General features: G+C 36.4%; 3 protein-coding genes across 6 annotated transcripts; 1 reads left to right on the top strand and 2 right to left on the bottom strand.

Annotated features, from left to right (window-relative positions):
• Positions 1 to 1092: 1092 nt before the first annotated feature.
• LOC125847640 (vacuolar-sorting receptor 6-like) lies at positions 1093 to 5337 on the top strand. The gene is made up of 12 exons (XM_049527285.1): positions 1093 to 1630; positions 2180 to 2872; positions 2966 to 3054; positions 3198 to 3267; positions 3419 to 3502; positions 3599 to 3675; positions 3804 to 3885; positions 4024 to 4106; positions 4194 to 4257; positions 4359 to 4487; positions 4693 to 4796; positions 4997 to 5337. Exons 1-12 carry the CDS (start codon positions 1315 to 1317, stop codon positions 5111 to 5113), a joined length of 1908 nt encoding a protein of 635 aa, XP_049383242.1. The 5' UTR covers positions 1093 to 1314; the 3' UTR covers positions 5114 to 5337.
• A 559-nt stretch (positions 5338 to 5896) lies between these two features.
• Positions 5897 to 10251, bottom strand: LOC125847636 (probable splicing factor 3A subunit 1). Of its 4 annotated transcripts, none has more exons than XR_007444454.1 (6): positions 10098 to 10251; positions 7445 to 9591; positions 7049 to 7348; positions 6522 to 6878; positions 6309 to 6387; positions 5897 to 6213 (listed from the first exon to the last, which is right to left on the bottom strand). XR_007444454.1 is itself a non-coding variant. In XM_049527277.1 (3 exons), exons 2-3 carry the CDS (start codon positions 9581 to 9583, stop codon positions 7079 to 7081), a joined length of 2409 nt encoding a protein of 802 aa, XP_049383234.1. In that variant the 5' UTR covers positions 9584 to 9591; positions 10098 to 10251; the 3' UTR covers positions 6908 to 7078. The 4 variants fall into 4 exon arrangements, 1 of the variants encoding a protein (XP_049383234.1); XR_007444456.1 differs by having other exon boundaries at positions 6522 to 6593; XR_007444455.1 differs by lacking the exon at positions 6522 to 6878 and having other exon boundaries at positions 6309 to 6445.
• A 3249-nt stretch (positions 10252 to 13500) lies between these two features.
• Positions 13501 to 14881, bottom strand: LOC125849070 (uncharacterized). Its single transcript, XM_049529072.1, has 2 exons — positions 14733 to 14881; positions 13501 to 14337 (listed from the first exon to the last, which is right to left on the bottom strand). Exon 2 carries the CDS (start codon positions 14330 to 14332, stop codon positions 13781 to 13783), a length of 552 nt encoding a protein of 183 aa, XP_049385029.1. The 5' UTR covers positions 14333 to 14337; positions 14733 to 14881; the 3' UTR covers positions 13501 to 13780.
• Positions 14882 to 15714: the final 833 nt, after the last annotated feature.

The raw sequence follows: 15714 nt of genomic DNA, 5'->3' as shown, positions 1-15714 counted from the left end.
TCACAAGCTTATTAAAACTAAAAACGAAAAATTAGTTTCTTACTTATAATATCAGAAACAAAATTCTCAATTAATAATACTCTAAAATAACGCTCACATAGCCTTTTGCATCCCTTCTTTTGAATTATGTTCTTATTACCACAGTGAGCTAAATTTCATATTTAAAAGTAGTTGGATTAATTTATTTTTTAAAAACAATTTTAGCGCACTAAATTTTTAGAAAATTTAAGGTTAATACAAGATTTGGTGATTATAAGTGCTCTGATTTGGGAAACTATATAAGCAAAGAAACCTGTCATCTTAAGATTGAAGAAATGAAAAGGTTATATTTATTACTTAACATTTACTCATAGATAGAACGAAAATTTATATTAATTTCCTAATAAAACCAAGTCCAAGATTTTCTAATTAACAATTATCCTTTTTTTCTTCCAAATGGTAAAATCCTATTTGGCAATTCATGTATATATCACCCTCCACAAATTACATTTATTTTACTAACAACAATTAAAAGCTAAAACTTTATATTCAAAAGGATAAAATACTCCAACAGATTGTTAGGAAATTCTTTTTTTATATAAGGTACTCTAATGATAAAATTGTTGAAAGAATTATAAAAGACAAATAATATCAACGTAGATAAATGCATACTCTTGCGGTATAATATATTCTGTAGAAATTTTCTGACATCAATGTAGCTATCACATTTCACTTTCTCGAAAAATAATTTAACTCATTTTTAAAGCTAAATTAAATTAAATTAATTTAATATTTTTAAATTAAAATTTAAAATTATATAAAAAATATTATAAATTTTAATTTTAAAAAAATATTACTACGTTAGTTAATACGATAAAAAGTTATACCCGCTTAGAGTATTAATCAAGTTTATTAAAAAAAAATTATGACAATTATTTTGAAATGGAGGGACGAATAATTAATATTCTTCCTCTTTCCCAAGAATCGTAATAGATCAAAATATAAATATGTTTAATATATCAGTTGGGAAATTGAGCAGTTGCCATCTTTGGTAGTTGATCTGACTCCTTCCACCACCTTCCACACCCCCCTCACCCCCGCACCCCCTCTTTCGTTTCTTCTACGTCATACAAAGAAGTAAACAATTCAACAAGAAGAAGATTACACACAAAAACTCCAAAAAGTCTCCTCTGTTCTCATAGTCTTCTCTTGACACTTTCTTGATTTTTGCCCCCTTATGTAATCCATCTGTTTTTTTCTCCTCTTTACACCTCTTCAAACTTTTTTGTCTATACATATTCCACCCCAAACACACAAATTGTACCAATAATAAATATGTTTGTACCTTTACACCCTCCTGCAAACATGGGTGCTCTGTTTTTTCAAGTTCTACTTTTTTCCTTGATAGTATCGAATGTTGATGCAAGGTTTATAGTTGAGAAGAACAGTATTAGTGTTCTGTCTCCTTATTCATTGCACTCCAAACATGATGCCTCTATTGGTAATTTTGGTGTTCCTGATTATGGTGGTTCTTTAGTTGGAACTGTTGTTTATCCTAGCAAAGGTGCAAATGGCTGCGCTAAATTTGATGGTGATAAACCCTTCAAGTCTAAGGCTCATCGTCCTAATATCCTTCTTCTTGATCGTGGAGGTAATTTTATTTTAATTTCGAAAATTTAAAGATCAAATTTTTGGGTTTTGATTTTTGATTTGATGTAATGTTGTCTCTGTATCTAATCATATTCTGCTAGAGGTTTCTTCATGTCCCACGGTTCTAACATTGAGAGAGGCAGAATCAGAATTTAAAGTTTATGAGTTTTGAATTCTGTGATATCAACAACAAGTATTAGTAATTAGTTTTTTCTTGATTACATATACAGAGTTTAAATTCTAAATCTTAGAGGTTATTGCTAATATTTAAGTATCTATTGGAGTTAAAAGGAGCTAAATTCTATTTCTAATTAAGTTGAAGAAAGTTACATTTCTTTTAGGTTTTGCTTCTAAGTGAAGTCTTAGAGACTTATGAGTTATTTGACTGTTTTTTGGAGTTGAAGGAAGTTTCTGAATCTATTTATTTAGTTGAGTAGCCACTATCAACTATACGGATATTCGTTTTTCTATGCAGAATTTACTAGAAAGTTTGACGTATTAGATAAAGCTATATGTTTATAATAATTATGTAAACAATTTTTTTTTCCAGACTGCTATTTTGCATTAAAGGTATGGAATGGGCAACAAGCTGGAGCAGCTGCAGTTCTAGTTGCTGATAGTATAGATGAGGCTCTTATAACTATGGATTCTCCTGAAGAAAGTACGGATGCAAATGGATACATCGAGAAGATTGGTATCCCGTCAGCATTAATTGAAAAGTCCTTCGGTGATACATTGAAAGAAGCTCTTAAGAAGGGAGAGGAAGTTGTGATTAAAATGGATTGGACGGAGTCAATGCCTCACCCTGATCAGCGAGTTGAGTATGAGCTGTGGACTAATAGTAACGATGAGTGTGGAGTTCGTTGTGATGAGCAGATGAATTTCATCAAGAACTTCAAAGGACATGCTCAGATACTTGAAAAGGACGGTTATACTATGTTCACGCCTCATTATATTACTTGGTACTGTCCTGAAGCTTTCATTCTTAGCAGCCAGTGCAAATCTCAGTGCATAAATCACGGGAGATATTGCGCTCCTGATCCTGAGCAGGACTTTGGGGAGGGGTACCAAGGGAAGGACGTTGTCTTTGAGAACTTGAGGCAGCTTTGCGTGCATAGAGTCGCAAATGAGAGTAGCCGTTCTTGGGTTTGGTGGGACTATGTGACGGATTTTCATATTAGATGTTCAATGAAGCAAAAGCGATACAGCAAAGAATGTGCTGAGGAGGTCATGAAATCGCTTGGTATCTCCCTTTCGAGTAATCTTTTTTTGGTCACTATTGATTATTTATACTGTTCTCAGTAGTTACTCTTTGAGTTTTTATTCGATTCATCAGATCTACCGGTTGACAAGATAAAGAAATGCATGGGCGATCCAGAGGCTAATGTAGAAAATGATGTGTTAAAGACTGAGCAAGACCTCCAGGTATCTTCATTTCTGAAAATCTCTAATCATTTCATAATTTGTGACATGATTGACCATTTTGTGATTTTTGCAGATATAAATATCTGTGTTATCATGAACACGTTACATATAAACATAACATTTTCCTTTGGTTCCCTTGATAGGTTGGCCGAGGACCTCGTGGAGATGTGACAATCTTACCGACAATGGTCATCAATGATGTTCAATATCGAGGTATGATGTAGATGTAGAAAAATAAGATCCTATGTAGACTAACTAATTGCTTATATTTGTAGCTATTTTATCAATAAATCTTCAAGGGGATATAATATTCTCCGCGGATCACTCTTTGAGTACTTAAGTTCTTTTTTACTGTTTCTTTAAGGAAAATTGGAGAGGACTGCTGTTTTGAAAGCCATATGTGCTGGATTTAAGGAAACAACTGAACCTTCGATATGTTTAAGTGGAGGTTTTACACCATTCCCTTCTTCATGATCTTGACTACAAGACATTGCATAAAATTGAATGAGTTAGCTAATTGTTGCTTATTCTCAATGAACAATAGATCTTGAAACGAACCAATGCCTAGAAAGGAATGGTGGCTGTTGGCGAGATCCTAAATCTAACATAACTGCCTGCAAGGTATGGCAAATAATGCTCTCTGCTACCTTTATAAAATTATCGTCTTCCTTCGTGGAAAACTATTGTGGTATATATAACAACCTTTTGCATATGAGCCTCATGCTTGTGTTGTTCTACTTGTTTTAAAGGATACATTTAGAGGAAGAGTTTGTGAGTGCCCTTTGGTGAACGGCGTTCAGTATAAAGGAGATGGATACACATCTTGTGAAGGTAAGGAAGTGTTGCTTCTTCTTCTTTAGTTATACATCCGTTAATTGACAATTGGCTTATTGAGTTGCTAGTCGCTCCTGAACATTGGAAGACTTAAGTATTTTCCCCCCCTCTAACTGGCTTGCAATCGATTGACAGCCATTGGACCTGGAAGGTGTACGGTAAACAATGGAGGATGCTGGTCAGAAACCAGAAATGGGCAAACATATTCAGCATGTTCAGTTCAGTAAAATCAATACTTTTCTTTAACTGTATTTAGTCAAGATTAAACCATTGTATGTGCTTAAATCTGGTTTAACGCGAAGCAGGAGGGAGAACTATCAGGCTGTAAGTGTCCGTATGGTTTTAAAGGGGATGGCCATAAATGTGAAGGTATGTAACATTCTTGTAGATCCTTTTACGATAACTAATATTTTCTCGTGTTTGGTAAGTACTGATTCAAACGTCGTTCCTTTCAACAACAAAAAAATCAGATGTAGATGAATGCAAGGAAGGAATTGTTTGTCAGTGTGATGGCTGTAGCTGTAAGGACACATGGGGCGGATTCGAGTGTAAGTGCAAAGGAAATCAACTGTACATAATGGAGCATGATACTTGTATAGGTAAGAAACAGTTGATTCAGCACTAATAACAAATGTTGTTCATATTTTAAGCTAGCAGAGCTTCAACTTCAAAATTTAACCATAAACTTCTGCCTCGGTGAAAACTTGCATTTTGCGAAGATGCAAAGCATCGATTTCACGATAATAATCTTTCATGACATAACAAGATGAACTTACAACATTACCTTGTTCCTTAAATGTACAGAAAGACACTCGTCAAAGATTGGACGGGTCCTTATGTTCTCTTTCCTAGCCATTGCAGTGGGGGCTGGTTTAGCTGGTTACACCTTTTACAAGTATAGACTTCGGGTAAGCATATCGAGTAGTTATTACAGTCTTTATTCTTTCATAATAATGCATTGTCGAATAATAGTCATACTTGCGATACAACAACAACAATTATGCCTCAATTCCAAGATACTGAGGGTAGGCCGTATGAATCTTTAATACCATAAATCTTCTGTTTGGGAAGAGTCTTACTTATGTTAACTATTGGTAAATTTTTATAGTCATACATGGACTCGGAGATTATGGCCATCATGTCACAATACATGCCTCTCGACAACCACAATCAGAATCAGGTTGTCCATCATGAAGCTGAACCTCTACGACAGAGCTCAGTATGATGAGTGTTGCCTGGTGCTAACGTACGATTTCCCATCCTTCTCTTGGATAGAAGATGAAGAACAGAGTCATATTTAGAGGAAAACGACAATGAGATACCTGATGCTGGTTTGCCAACTCTCTAGTCCATAAAGAACTGGCTTTTTCCATTTGTGTATAATAGAGTTTTGAGATGTAAATGCAGGATTCATTTGCGTTAAAAGGACATATAGAACAAAATACACTTGCGAAGGCAACCCATGGCTTTTTACATTATTCAGCAATCGCATCCTTCTTGATTATAATATATAACTTGGCAAAAATAGGATCTTTTGCGTCAATTTCACTCAATAAAGAATGAATTGTACTAGTAAGAGTATTTTCACATACAGTGGCATTCTTGCGTTTATTCGGATTTAATGTCATGAATATTGAAAAAGATTTAGTTAATACTTGTTCGAGGCATAATGACTAAACGTCTTCCTCTATCAACTAACTGATAGAAAAAATCCTTACACAAGTTATAAGTAAAGGCATATGCTCAACCATCTCCCAAAAAATGAATCTAACCAAGGAACCCCTTCCCCGATCACCCAAATGAAGTACGTATTCACTATCTTGGACTTTTATCTTTACTCTTCTACTTTTACGACCCCTCTAGTCCCTTCTCACTAGATCATACATAATCAAATAGTTGAAAGCAAGGAGCACTCTACTACAAGCACAAGTTGGCTATACACACATGAAGCTGCAACCAATTACTTCTATGGATGTGCAAAATAGAAACACATGGCGAGAACGTGATCCCATAGAAAGCAGCTTCTTAAAAGTATGTCGATCACATTCCTAGCTGTAAAATGTCACTAGTACTGTCATCATCAGTTGAAAGTACAGTTAAGATAATTGGACCCCATAAAAATGGGGTGGATCAAGCTACAAAGCTACAAACAGGACAAAAGCACAAGCATATATAAGCGCTACCAAACCAATTCCCTTAAGAATCATTAACAAATTATAACTACTGGCGGCACATTATCTGCCAGAACATAAGGAATTCCCAAAGATTACATATGAAGCATTTATCAATCATCAATCTGCAACCTCTTCCAAAAGCCCGGACAAACTGCAAAAAGGGAAGTGTTGAATCTTTGATGTCTGCCAACAGGTTCTCACCAAACAATAAAACGAACACACCAATGAAAAGCGCAAAAACAATACCTGCTTTTGCTACCAAGATAGAACCTCACAATACAACTGACCAATACATCATACATCACAGCCTCTAACAGGGGTAAAGCTGTGTTGATAAAATAAACGCATCAGAGAAACCTTTGCCACTTTCTCCATACAGCAGACTACACAAAAACAAATGAAAAGAATGAAGCTACATAGGACTTGAACAAAGGGGGCTCAAGTGCCCCAAAAACGCACCACATAAGAGGCAGGCGTGCTTGGGACAAGCATCTCCCACCACGACACACACATCTTCTACAGAAATAGGTCCTAAATCCACAGAAGAGTTTGAAATATTAATTGCCAAGGAAAGCCTCTAAAATTGTAAGGAATGTTTGCCAAGAAGACATCAGAAAAGTTCTAATCCCAAAATGGCCTTGGACTCAAAAGATACAACAAAATAACAACTGAGCTCTAGTTAGAGGGTGGAGCAACTGCACATGTTAAGACACACAAATTAGTAACATAAACATAACCCACAGTCGTTGCATCTTATAGGAATAGAACTAGTAAACTTCCTGTTGTCGTCATGGATAATCGCCAACATGCCAAAATCTGTAGTAGATACCCACAACCATCAGCTTGAAAGATAAAGTTGATTAAATTGCAGAGAGAAAATCTAGAAGTACAAGTCCAATATAATCTCCAAAATAACATGAAAGAAGAATGGAGAATTCTTTAAATTCATAACAAGGATTAGTATGCCGAATAGTTGCAAAATAAACCTTTGAAAGCCATGTCAAATAACTCCTTATTCATCTCTTTCTCCCACCACGTTCTCTCAGAGAGAGACTGAATGTTTCTCCAGAAGCAACATTATAGTATGCAAGAGACAAGTTGTCCTTGAGAAAACCAGCCTTTCCACTCAGCTTTTGTTTGTTCGCAGGAAGCTGGATCTCCCCAGAAATCTTCTCTTTCAGACTGGCAATGGTTTCGGACAGAGATTGCACGGTGATTTCCAGAACTTGTCCTTTGAGATTCCCTTCATCGGTATTCGGCACAGATACATTGATTCTTGCAGGTCCCTGCAATATAACCCAGCAGGAAATAAGATTTCCATGGATGTAAGAAAACATGAGACAGACAATTATGTAAAAGTGTTCTTTTAAAGCTATCCTTACCGAATGCTGAGCCAAAAACTGGTCTTCAGGAATGAGAACAGACTCATCAAGCTTTTGCCTCTTCGGCTCTGGCTCTTCGGGGAGAGGAGGAGCTTCTTCTGGTGGAGGAGGTGGCGGCATTCCTTGGGGCATAGGAGGAGGCGGGACCATAGACATTCCGGGCTGGGACATCGGGTGGGGAACAAAGGGCCGAGGTGCTCCCATAGGTGTAAACTGTGATCCAGGAGGTGGTGGAATAGGAAGGGTATGCGAACTCATAGCCATTGATGGAGGCATTGGGGGACGATTGACCATGAGGTTTTGCTGATCTTGTAGTTGTAGCATGGGAGGAGGTGGGGGCCGAACCTGAGGAATCATGTTAACCATAGGAGGTTGAGGTGGAGGCGGAGTAGCACCAGCAATGGTAGGTGTGGAATACTGGAATGTATTAGGAGGCCTAGGAATATTCAGCGCAAGCCCAGGTGGTGGAGGTAGTGGCCTAACAGAAGGAAGACCGGGTCTGGGAGGTGGAGGAGCCTGTGGACCAGGAAGGTTTCTTACATCATTTGCAGCATCATTCTGATCCTCTGCATTGTTCTGAGACATTGCCTGGTTTGCAGTGCGGCCAATGCTACCTGTGTGACCATCCCATATGACCTGCTTCGGCTCTTCTATTTTTTTCTCAATCTCAGCCTTGACCGCATTTGAAACTTCTTCTTCCGTAGTACCAAATATATCTGGACGAGTTCGTGCAAGCCCAACAATATTCCTAGAGATCTCATCATCTTGCGCAAGAGTCGTTTCCTTAATCTTCGCAAACATCCTGTCCTTCTGTTCCTTGTACTTCGGATCAATGAGAGAGATCCTCATATGTTCAGACATCTCACTAATAGGTATTAACTCACCAGTTATAGGAGAGACAACATACTTAGTTGGATCCCTTTCTGCCGGGATTCTCTCTTCAGGCCTCTTCCAGTTCTTCACAATCCGCATTGGTGGATCATTTTCTTCTGAAATTGACATGGTTTCAGCACTCTTGACACCACCATTCTCTTCAAGAGTCGCAGCTCGCATACCTTCTTCAACTAGCTGCACCTCTTCTTCATCCATCTCCATTTCCACCTCCTTTCCAGGCTCAACATATTCCTCTTCCTCCAATGTAGGCATCTTGCTCCTCCTTATAACCTCCTCAAGGGTCATAGGTGGAGGTAAATCCTGATCCTCATCATCAGCAAAATCTATCGTCTCAACAACAACAAAATCATGCCAATCAATCATAGCCATCTGCACCCTCTCCTGTTCTATCTCATCTTCAGCTTTCTGTCTAGCCTGCTCCTGTGATCTTTCCCATTCCAACCGATGCAGACAACGCTCTAGGACTGTTGTCATGTCAGCAGCACTCTTCTGCAGCTTATTCGTCAAGCCTTTAGGAGGCATCAGAACTTTCGAATACGCATCCGCAAGTGAAGTGAAAAACATGAACATGCTGTGAGTAGGCTTTAGAAAATGAAATTGGGGATTATTTATCTCTCTGCTTGTCAACCCTGTTAAGAAAGACTTCCCATTTCTGGCCACAAATTGTGATGTAAGCTTTATGATATCCATTTCTTCACCTGTGATCCCTTCAGGGAGTCGAACAGTATATTGCTCTGCCTCAGGTGGCTCAAGAACCTTTCTGACAGGTCTAAATTGAGCTGACGGGTCAGGTTTTGCAGTTGCCTCAGCACCATCAGCGGTAGAAGGAGCAGGGGTTGCTTCTTTGTCTTCTGGCTGCTCTCCAGAACCCTGATTCTGTGCGCGAGCTTCAGCCAAACGGTGCTGATAATAGGCATGGTAAGGATCAGAAGCATTCAGGAAGTTGAATTTTGCATTGCCAGCGTTATTTAGAACAATCCTCTTCTCAAATTCCGGACCATTCTTTGCCACAAACTGTGAAGTCTTGTCAACAATACTCCTAATATCTGGAGGGGGATAAATAATACCAATAGTTCTCGTATGTGTTGCAACAGATGTTGGAACCTTGTCCTTATTGTTTTCCTCTTCATTCTCTTCCATCTTAACATCATTTGGTTGCTCTACCACCTGAGCTAGAGGTGTTGGTCCCAGATTCCCATCCAACGGGGGTGCCGGAAGGGGCAATATTGGTGTAATGCCTAACATTTCTATTCCTGCAAGTTGCAGCATATTCCATTTTGAAAAAAACAATCATTCAGCTCTGGCAGATAGCCTTGAGCACAAATAACTGAAATAATAAAAAATAAAAAAGAACCCCAAATAAATGTTTCTATCTTCATTTTTTTTTCCCTCAGCCAAACCCAATCAACATGCTCCCCACTTCAGTTTCAATCAAGCAATTGGAATCCAGAAAACTACTTATACCTTTAACTTATTCAAGCAAGAAAGCCCAATAATATGCTGATAGTTTCGTTTCGTTTCATCTCATTCTCATCTCAAATGAGCAAAGACGGGGAAATTAACTTAAACAGTACATTAGTAGTCCGCCCAAAAAAGTAGCCAACAGATGTATAATATGTGTACATTAATTGAATAATATATGCTGAGCAGACAATTGTGTTTATTTGTCATAAACAACCTAACCAACCTTAACGCACCAAAAAAAAAAGCGAAAAATAACACAATTCCATATTACAGGAAGCAAACGAAAGAAATTTACCTGATTAAACAAGCTGGTAATGAAAAATCAATAAATGGAGTACCCAACCAAATCCCTCTCTGTTCAAAAACGGCAGGAAATTTCTGTCCGATTGGATAATTACCGTCGACGAGAAATTTTTGCAGAGAAACGAAGAGAAGCGGGAGCTTGAGATTCTAAAGTAGATGAACCTTCTCGCCGACTATACATGACCCGGATTCGTATAAGGCCCAATGTTAAGATCTATGGGCTGTGGCCCATATTTTCAGCCCAACATCATTTAAGGCCCAATCTCTAACAATCAATGTATGATGTTTGAAGTAGTGATTCCATCTTTAATTTCCAATATGAAAAGTGTGTTTAAAATCAAGTGAATTAGTATAATTTACATAAATCTCGAAGTGTTAAGAGTTAATTATATTATAATCCTGCTCTTTTCCAAATTATAAAAAATCCCTAAAAATTATGGATTCCGGATCTCTGATTCACTGATATGAGAAGGGATTCTTGAATTTTTTTAAAAATGGTAGAAAATTTTAAATATTATAATATAATAAGAGGTGTATTTAGGTAATTTTTCCTTATTAAATAGTTTGGAAAGATTTAAGAATCATTATTATTGCAAGTTTGAAGCAATAGGCCTTGGAATTTTTTATTTTATTTTTTCAAATAAGACGCTTATGTTACTTTATTTGTTCCAAATTATAGAAATAGTGTTTGATCGATTCAAAATTTAACACTTACTTACTTGGTTGACATAAAAAAATAAGTTTGAAGTTAAAGTAAAAAAAAAGAGTATTTATAAGTTAGAATTGTGCTTAAACTATAATTTTACTTGAAAATAGACGTCATTACAAGAATTGGTGGTTGTTTTAGTAGAATATCCATCTTGATATATAGTCATTGATGTATAAAGAACTTAATCTCAAGCCTTCTTAATATTTGGAAAGACCCGCCGGAGAGAAAGCTTCTTGATGAATGTATTTTTGTGATCTTCGTAATGAAAACTTTATAGTATATAGTTGTGGAATGAAGGAATAGTGATGAAGAAAAAACTTATTTGATTTGATTCGATTCGATTTGGACTAGTCCTTGATTTAACACTCAATCACTGAAACCTGCTAAAACCTGGAAAATAAGTCTGCCAAATAGACCTTGTTTCACATGCTACTAAACATCCAAGAAAGAAGGCAAACTAGAATAAGTAAAGTCAGGCATTACTTCAGTTGTTCCAGCAAATTTGGCCAATCTAATTGCATGTCTGTGCCAGACCACAAATTAAGTTCTATGACATTTCATAGAAACTTTGATGCAAGACATGCTGCAAACTCAAGAATAGCGCAACCAAAAGAGATCAGTTAGTCTTGAGCAAGATCAACAAAGATCCTAACAAACGATACTAACCAGAGACGGAAAATTCAGTTTATGCACAATATGCAAAGACTGCCATGTAGTTATGCACAAATATCTGTCTGATATTCAAAGTATGGCAGCCAGAAATCCTAAAGGATATCCACCACTATGCTACAAAAGTTATACCATTATATTTGGATTTTCACGTCTGAGCACAGCAGTACAAGTGGTAAACCAACCTAAACTTCAAAGATTTACACTTGTTAACAACTATAACCTCAGACTTCACAGTATCTCTAAATATAGAACACCACACATTTTATTAGACACAAGTACAACTACATAAAGAGGCTACACCAACTTGAATTATGGGTCTTATTTTTCAATATCAATACTACTGAGACCAAGTTCCTAATGTGTTAGTTAAATGCAAAAGAAGTTAACCTATCCTACAAATATTGAACTTGAAAGTTCTCTACTACGAAAATAAGAGCTTCACAACAAATTCAAAATTGCAGAAGACAGCAGTGTACGTTTTACCAGGACGCTCTGTGATCAATCCAGTATTTCCAAAGCCTAGTCCAAGGTCACATTGTCCCAAGGCATTTTCATAGCAGTGTAGTGAGAAAATGACAAAAAAGTCCCTTATGTTTGGGGGTCACATTGGACAGTAATAATCCTTTATGTTCCTGAGAAGCACGTGAACTGTTTAAACTGAAGAAACCATGGGAAAAAATTTCTCTCAATTCATACCTTATGAAGAATCCCCCCAAAAGAACAAGCTGAATCAGACCAGATCAGCACCAGAAAACAAGCACAGAGGCAGACAACAAAATTAAAAATCAGATAATTGGGAGAAGAGAAGTCCGCCTTGACAGTTTCTCTAATTTAAATGATTCACACATACATTTGTGCGTTTTAAATATAATGGAGACCAAAATTGCTCAGTTTTGGTTGGGTAGTACCAAGGACTGCCCTCGTGTTAAAAGATGAGAAGGTGAAGTAAATGCAGAAGAGGAAGATCAGCTAACATTGGAAAGACAAAGGAATGGAATTGTCTCAGTAAAGGTTGCCTAACCCAATGCAATCTACTGTGAAGGGTATGAGGTTATTTAGCAGATGATATTTGTGTAATAAGGAGGCCATGAACTGCACAATAGCTAGACAACTCGAGAACTTATTTAATATGCCATTTGTAATGCCCAAAACAGTGAAGGAATCGTTGTCCACTTGGGGCATAGAAGGATTAGAAAATCACTGAAAAGAACATGGATCACACTGCCAGCTTGTATCTGTAGGATCTTTTGGGGAGTAAGGAACTGTGTTTAAAGAGAACCCGTAGCTGTTAAAGTTCAGATGTCTGTGGTTTTTGGCTTTAGGTGCAACATTCAAGATGTAAAGGATGAAGACAGCAGACTAGACTACACCAATTCACTATAGGAATAAGTTTTATGGTACAATGGGATCCCTTCCTTTGTTTTGTTTTTGTATAGGGGATCCCAGATCATGTAGTAACACGCATTGTCTTAGTGCTTGGTTGTTTTCACTTTTAAAATATGGCAAAACATAAAGGACTAAATTTCTTAGGTGTGTACTTAAAGGACTATATGAAACCTTGATAAAAAGGATTACTTAAAACCAACGCCAATCATAATGGACTGTTCTTGTCATTTTCTCCATTTGCCAGCTCGTTTATCAATCAACTTCTGCCTCATGTTTTTCCAAATGTTATTTTCTTTACCAACCATACAAAACTGGTAGCTTCTGTACCACCCTCACATGATTTAATCCAACTAAAATCAACAAGCACCAAAATATCTTACAATCTAAAGAAAGCACGTGATCTTTGAGACTTGCAAATCAAAAGGCGTACGTACCCATCAAGCAAAATTTATATTCAATATCATTTAACACAAGCAAATTTACCTCACATGATTCAAGCTTGCTAAACTTAACAAGAACTAAAATGAAGTACATTCGAATGAAACAAACCACATTTAAGACTGACAAAGTAGAACACATAAGCCAAGACCATGTTCAAGATTTACAGGATAGAACATATAAGCATATCATGTCTCTATGGTAATAGCGGTCCAGCAGAGATTTTCCATTGATAAGAAGAAAATAAGCATGTTATTATCAACAACACTGACATATGAGATCAAAACCTTGCAAGTACGAACAATAAGAAAAGAATCAGAAATGACTTCAATATTTCATCAGAGCAGATGGCCATTTAGCAACGACAATAGCACTCTTAACCATCTATATCAGGTTCTACAACAGCAACTATGTAGGAAACAGAAGGTAAAAGCCTAAACTAAAATCAACACAATTACATGTCTGAAGCTTCATGGTTCAACTGTATTACCAAGCACAAAAGAAAATGCTTCACGAACTGGTGGATACTCAACAAGTGCAATTTCCGTAGCATATCCAGCAACAGGTAATTTCAGATCCCTCAAAACAGTAAATGCCTCGCCCATACGAGTTTTAGGCACTTCGTCAGCTACTGGGCAATAAGGAATCCATGTATCAGGACGATGCTCCTCCGCAATCTCAATTCCCTCCTTTTTCATAGCATCAAAGAGTTGTGAGTGGAACTGAAGGAGAGACAAAGTTGGAGTTGGGGCAAGAAATAGAACATTGTCGTCACTTGGGAGGCTTCCAATTGAACCAAAGGACAGAGGCAATGATTCTTGCTTGGATGAAAAATTCTTTACAATGTTCTCAATCTTTGATGGATCAAAAAAGGGACTCGAGAAGAGGGTAATGTGAGGTCTAGATTCAATTTCAATAAGCTGAGTGCTAATCTGGCGCCGAGCCAATACATTCCAGGCTTTCAAGACCTGGTTTTCCAGTGCAGGATCAAAGTAGAGCTCAATTGAGTAACCTTGCGACATTGCCTCTATCAAGATTCAGAATAAACACAAAAATAAATCAAGAAATCACAAAAAATAAACAGAATCACAAACTTTCGCCAAGTCCCACCAAAAACCAGTAACAAGGAAGACCCCAATGGTACACTATAAGCAGAATTAAAGAAACCCCACAAAGAAAACGAATAACGCTAGTAATTCTAACAAAGCAGCAACGTAAAATATCACCTACAATAAAGTAAAATCATCAGATACTAAAACCCACAAAAATGAATAGGGATCTCATATACAGAACAAGAAATAACGAAGAGAAATACACTTAAAAAGTAAATCCACACAGAAAAGAATCACGAAACTTAACAATATCAAGAAAAAGATTGAAACCCTAAAGAAACCAGTGAATTAGCTGAAAATTGAGACATACCCAGTTGAAAGAAGAGGCAGAAGGACCGGAAATGCAACCCAATTTAGAGAAATGATGAACAAATGAATCGCCCCAAAAGAGTAGCAGAAAGAAGAGGGGATAAAGAAGAGGAAGAGAAACAATTCTTTTTCTTGAAAATTTTTGGGCTACAATTCACTGAAAATGGTTAGCGATTGGAAAGTATATATATCCTCTCTTTAGTCAATAAGAAAAGTTAATTTTTTGTTTAATTGACCGTAAAATAGTGTAGTAATACATATTTTACCTACCCCAAAGAAACAAAAAAGAGTAAATGGTAAGAAAAGAAAAAGGAGGTGAGAAATATTTTTTAATTTTTCATGTTTGATAATTCTTTTCTGGAAAAACAAATTCATTGTTTTCTCTCCATCCAAACCAACTTCGAAACCAGCTCCTCACTTCATATTGTTTTGTTAGATTATATATAAGTAAGTGATCTTAGAATGATTAATTCTTCTTACTTACCAAACTCACAAGCCTCATTTATTTATTTTTATCAAAACTAATTGTTTGAGTCTAAATAAATATCTGAATATTAAGATGTGCATCAAGATTTATATGGTAAATATTAAAATGTATTATAATCTAAATATAAATTTTCAATTTAAAAAAAAAAAGAAAATTTAATAAAATCTTAAATTCATCTAATATTATATCAATAAAATATTTTAAATTTATTTTCTAATTATTGATGATGTTGGTTGTGAATGTCAACCAAGACTAGTATTGACTAATGATAATGTAGTGAGTATTAACCGGTGGTGATAATAATTGATCATTTGTGAAGACAAATAGGTGTTGAAAAAGGAAAAAAATGCTACTATTCAAAGCGTCAACACCAACTTGTCCTCTTTCTATCTTTCCTTCCATTTTTCTTATATAATGAATCAAAAAATTTGGACTCGAATTAACATATTGTCCATGTTTTCACACTGTATTATACAAAAAACTTTATTTAGTGATC

Source organism: Solanum stenotomum, chromosome 12 (genome assembly GCF_019186545.1).
Source record: "Solanum stenotomum isolate F172 chromosome 12, ASM1918654v1, whole genome shotgun sequence".
NCBI lineage: Eukaryota > Viridiplantae > Streptophyta > Magnoliopsida > Solanales > Solanaceae > Solanum > Solanum stenotomum.
Note: the sequence above shows the minus strand (reverse complement) of the source record. Positions and strands in the feature narration are given on the sequence as shown.

Bases quoted from the DNA above. Each gene is read 5' to 3' on its own strand.
- LOC125847640 (XM_049527285.1), top strand. From the start codon at position 1,315: ATGTTTGTACCTTTACACCCTCCTGCAAACATGGGTGCTCTGTTTTTT. The intron at 3,676-3,803 runs GTATGGCAAATA...CTTGTTTTAAAG, and splicing joins CTAACATAACTGCCTGCAAG to GATACATTTAGAGGAAGAGT. The intron at 3,886-4,023 runs GTAAGGAAGTGT...ATCGATTGACAG, and splicing joins TGGATACACATCTTGTGAAG to CCATTGGACCTGGAAGGTGT.
- LOC125847636 (XM_049527277.1), bottom strand. From the start codon at position 9,583: ATGTTAGGCATTACACCAATATTGCCCCTTCCGGCACCCCCGTTGGAT. The intron at 7,349-7,444 runs GTAAGGATAGCT...GTTATATTGCAG, and splicing joins AGTTTTTGGCTCAGCATTCG to GGACCTGCAAGAATCAATGT.
- LOC125849070 (XM_049529072.1), bottom strand. From the start codon at position 14,332: ATGTCGCAAGGTTACTCAATTGAGCTCTACTTTGATCCTGCACTGGAA.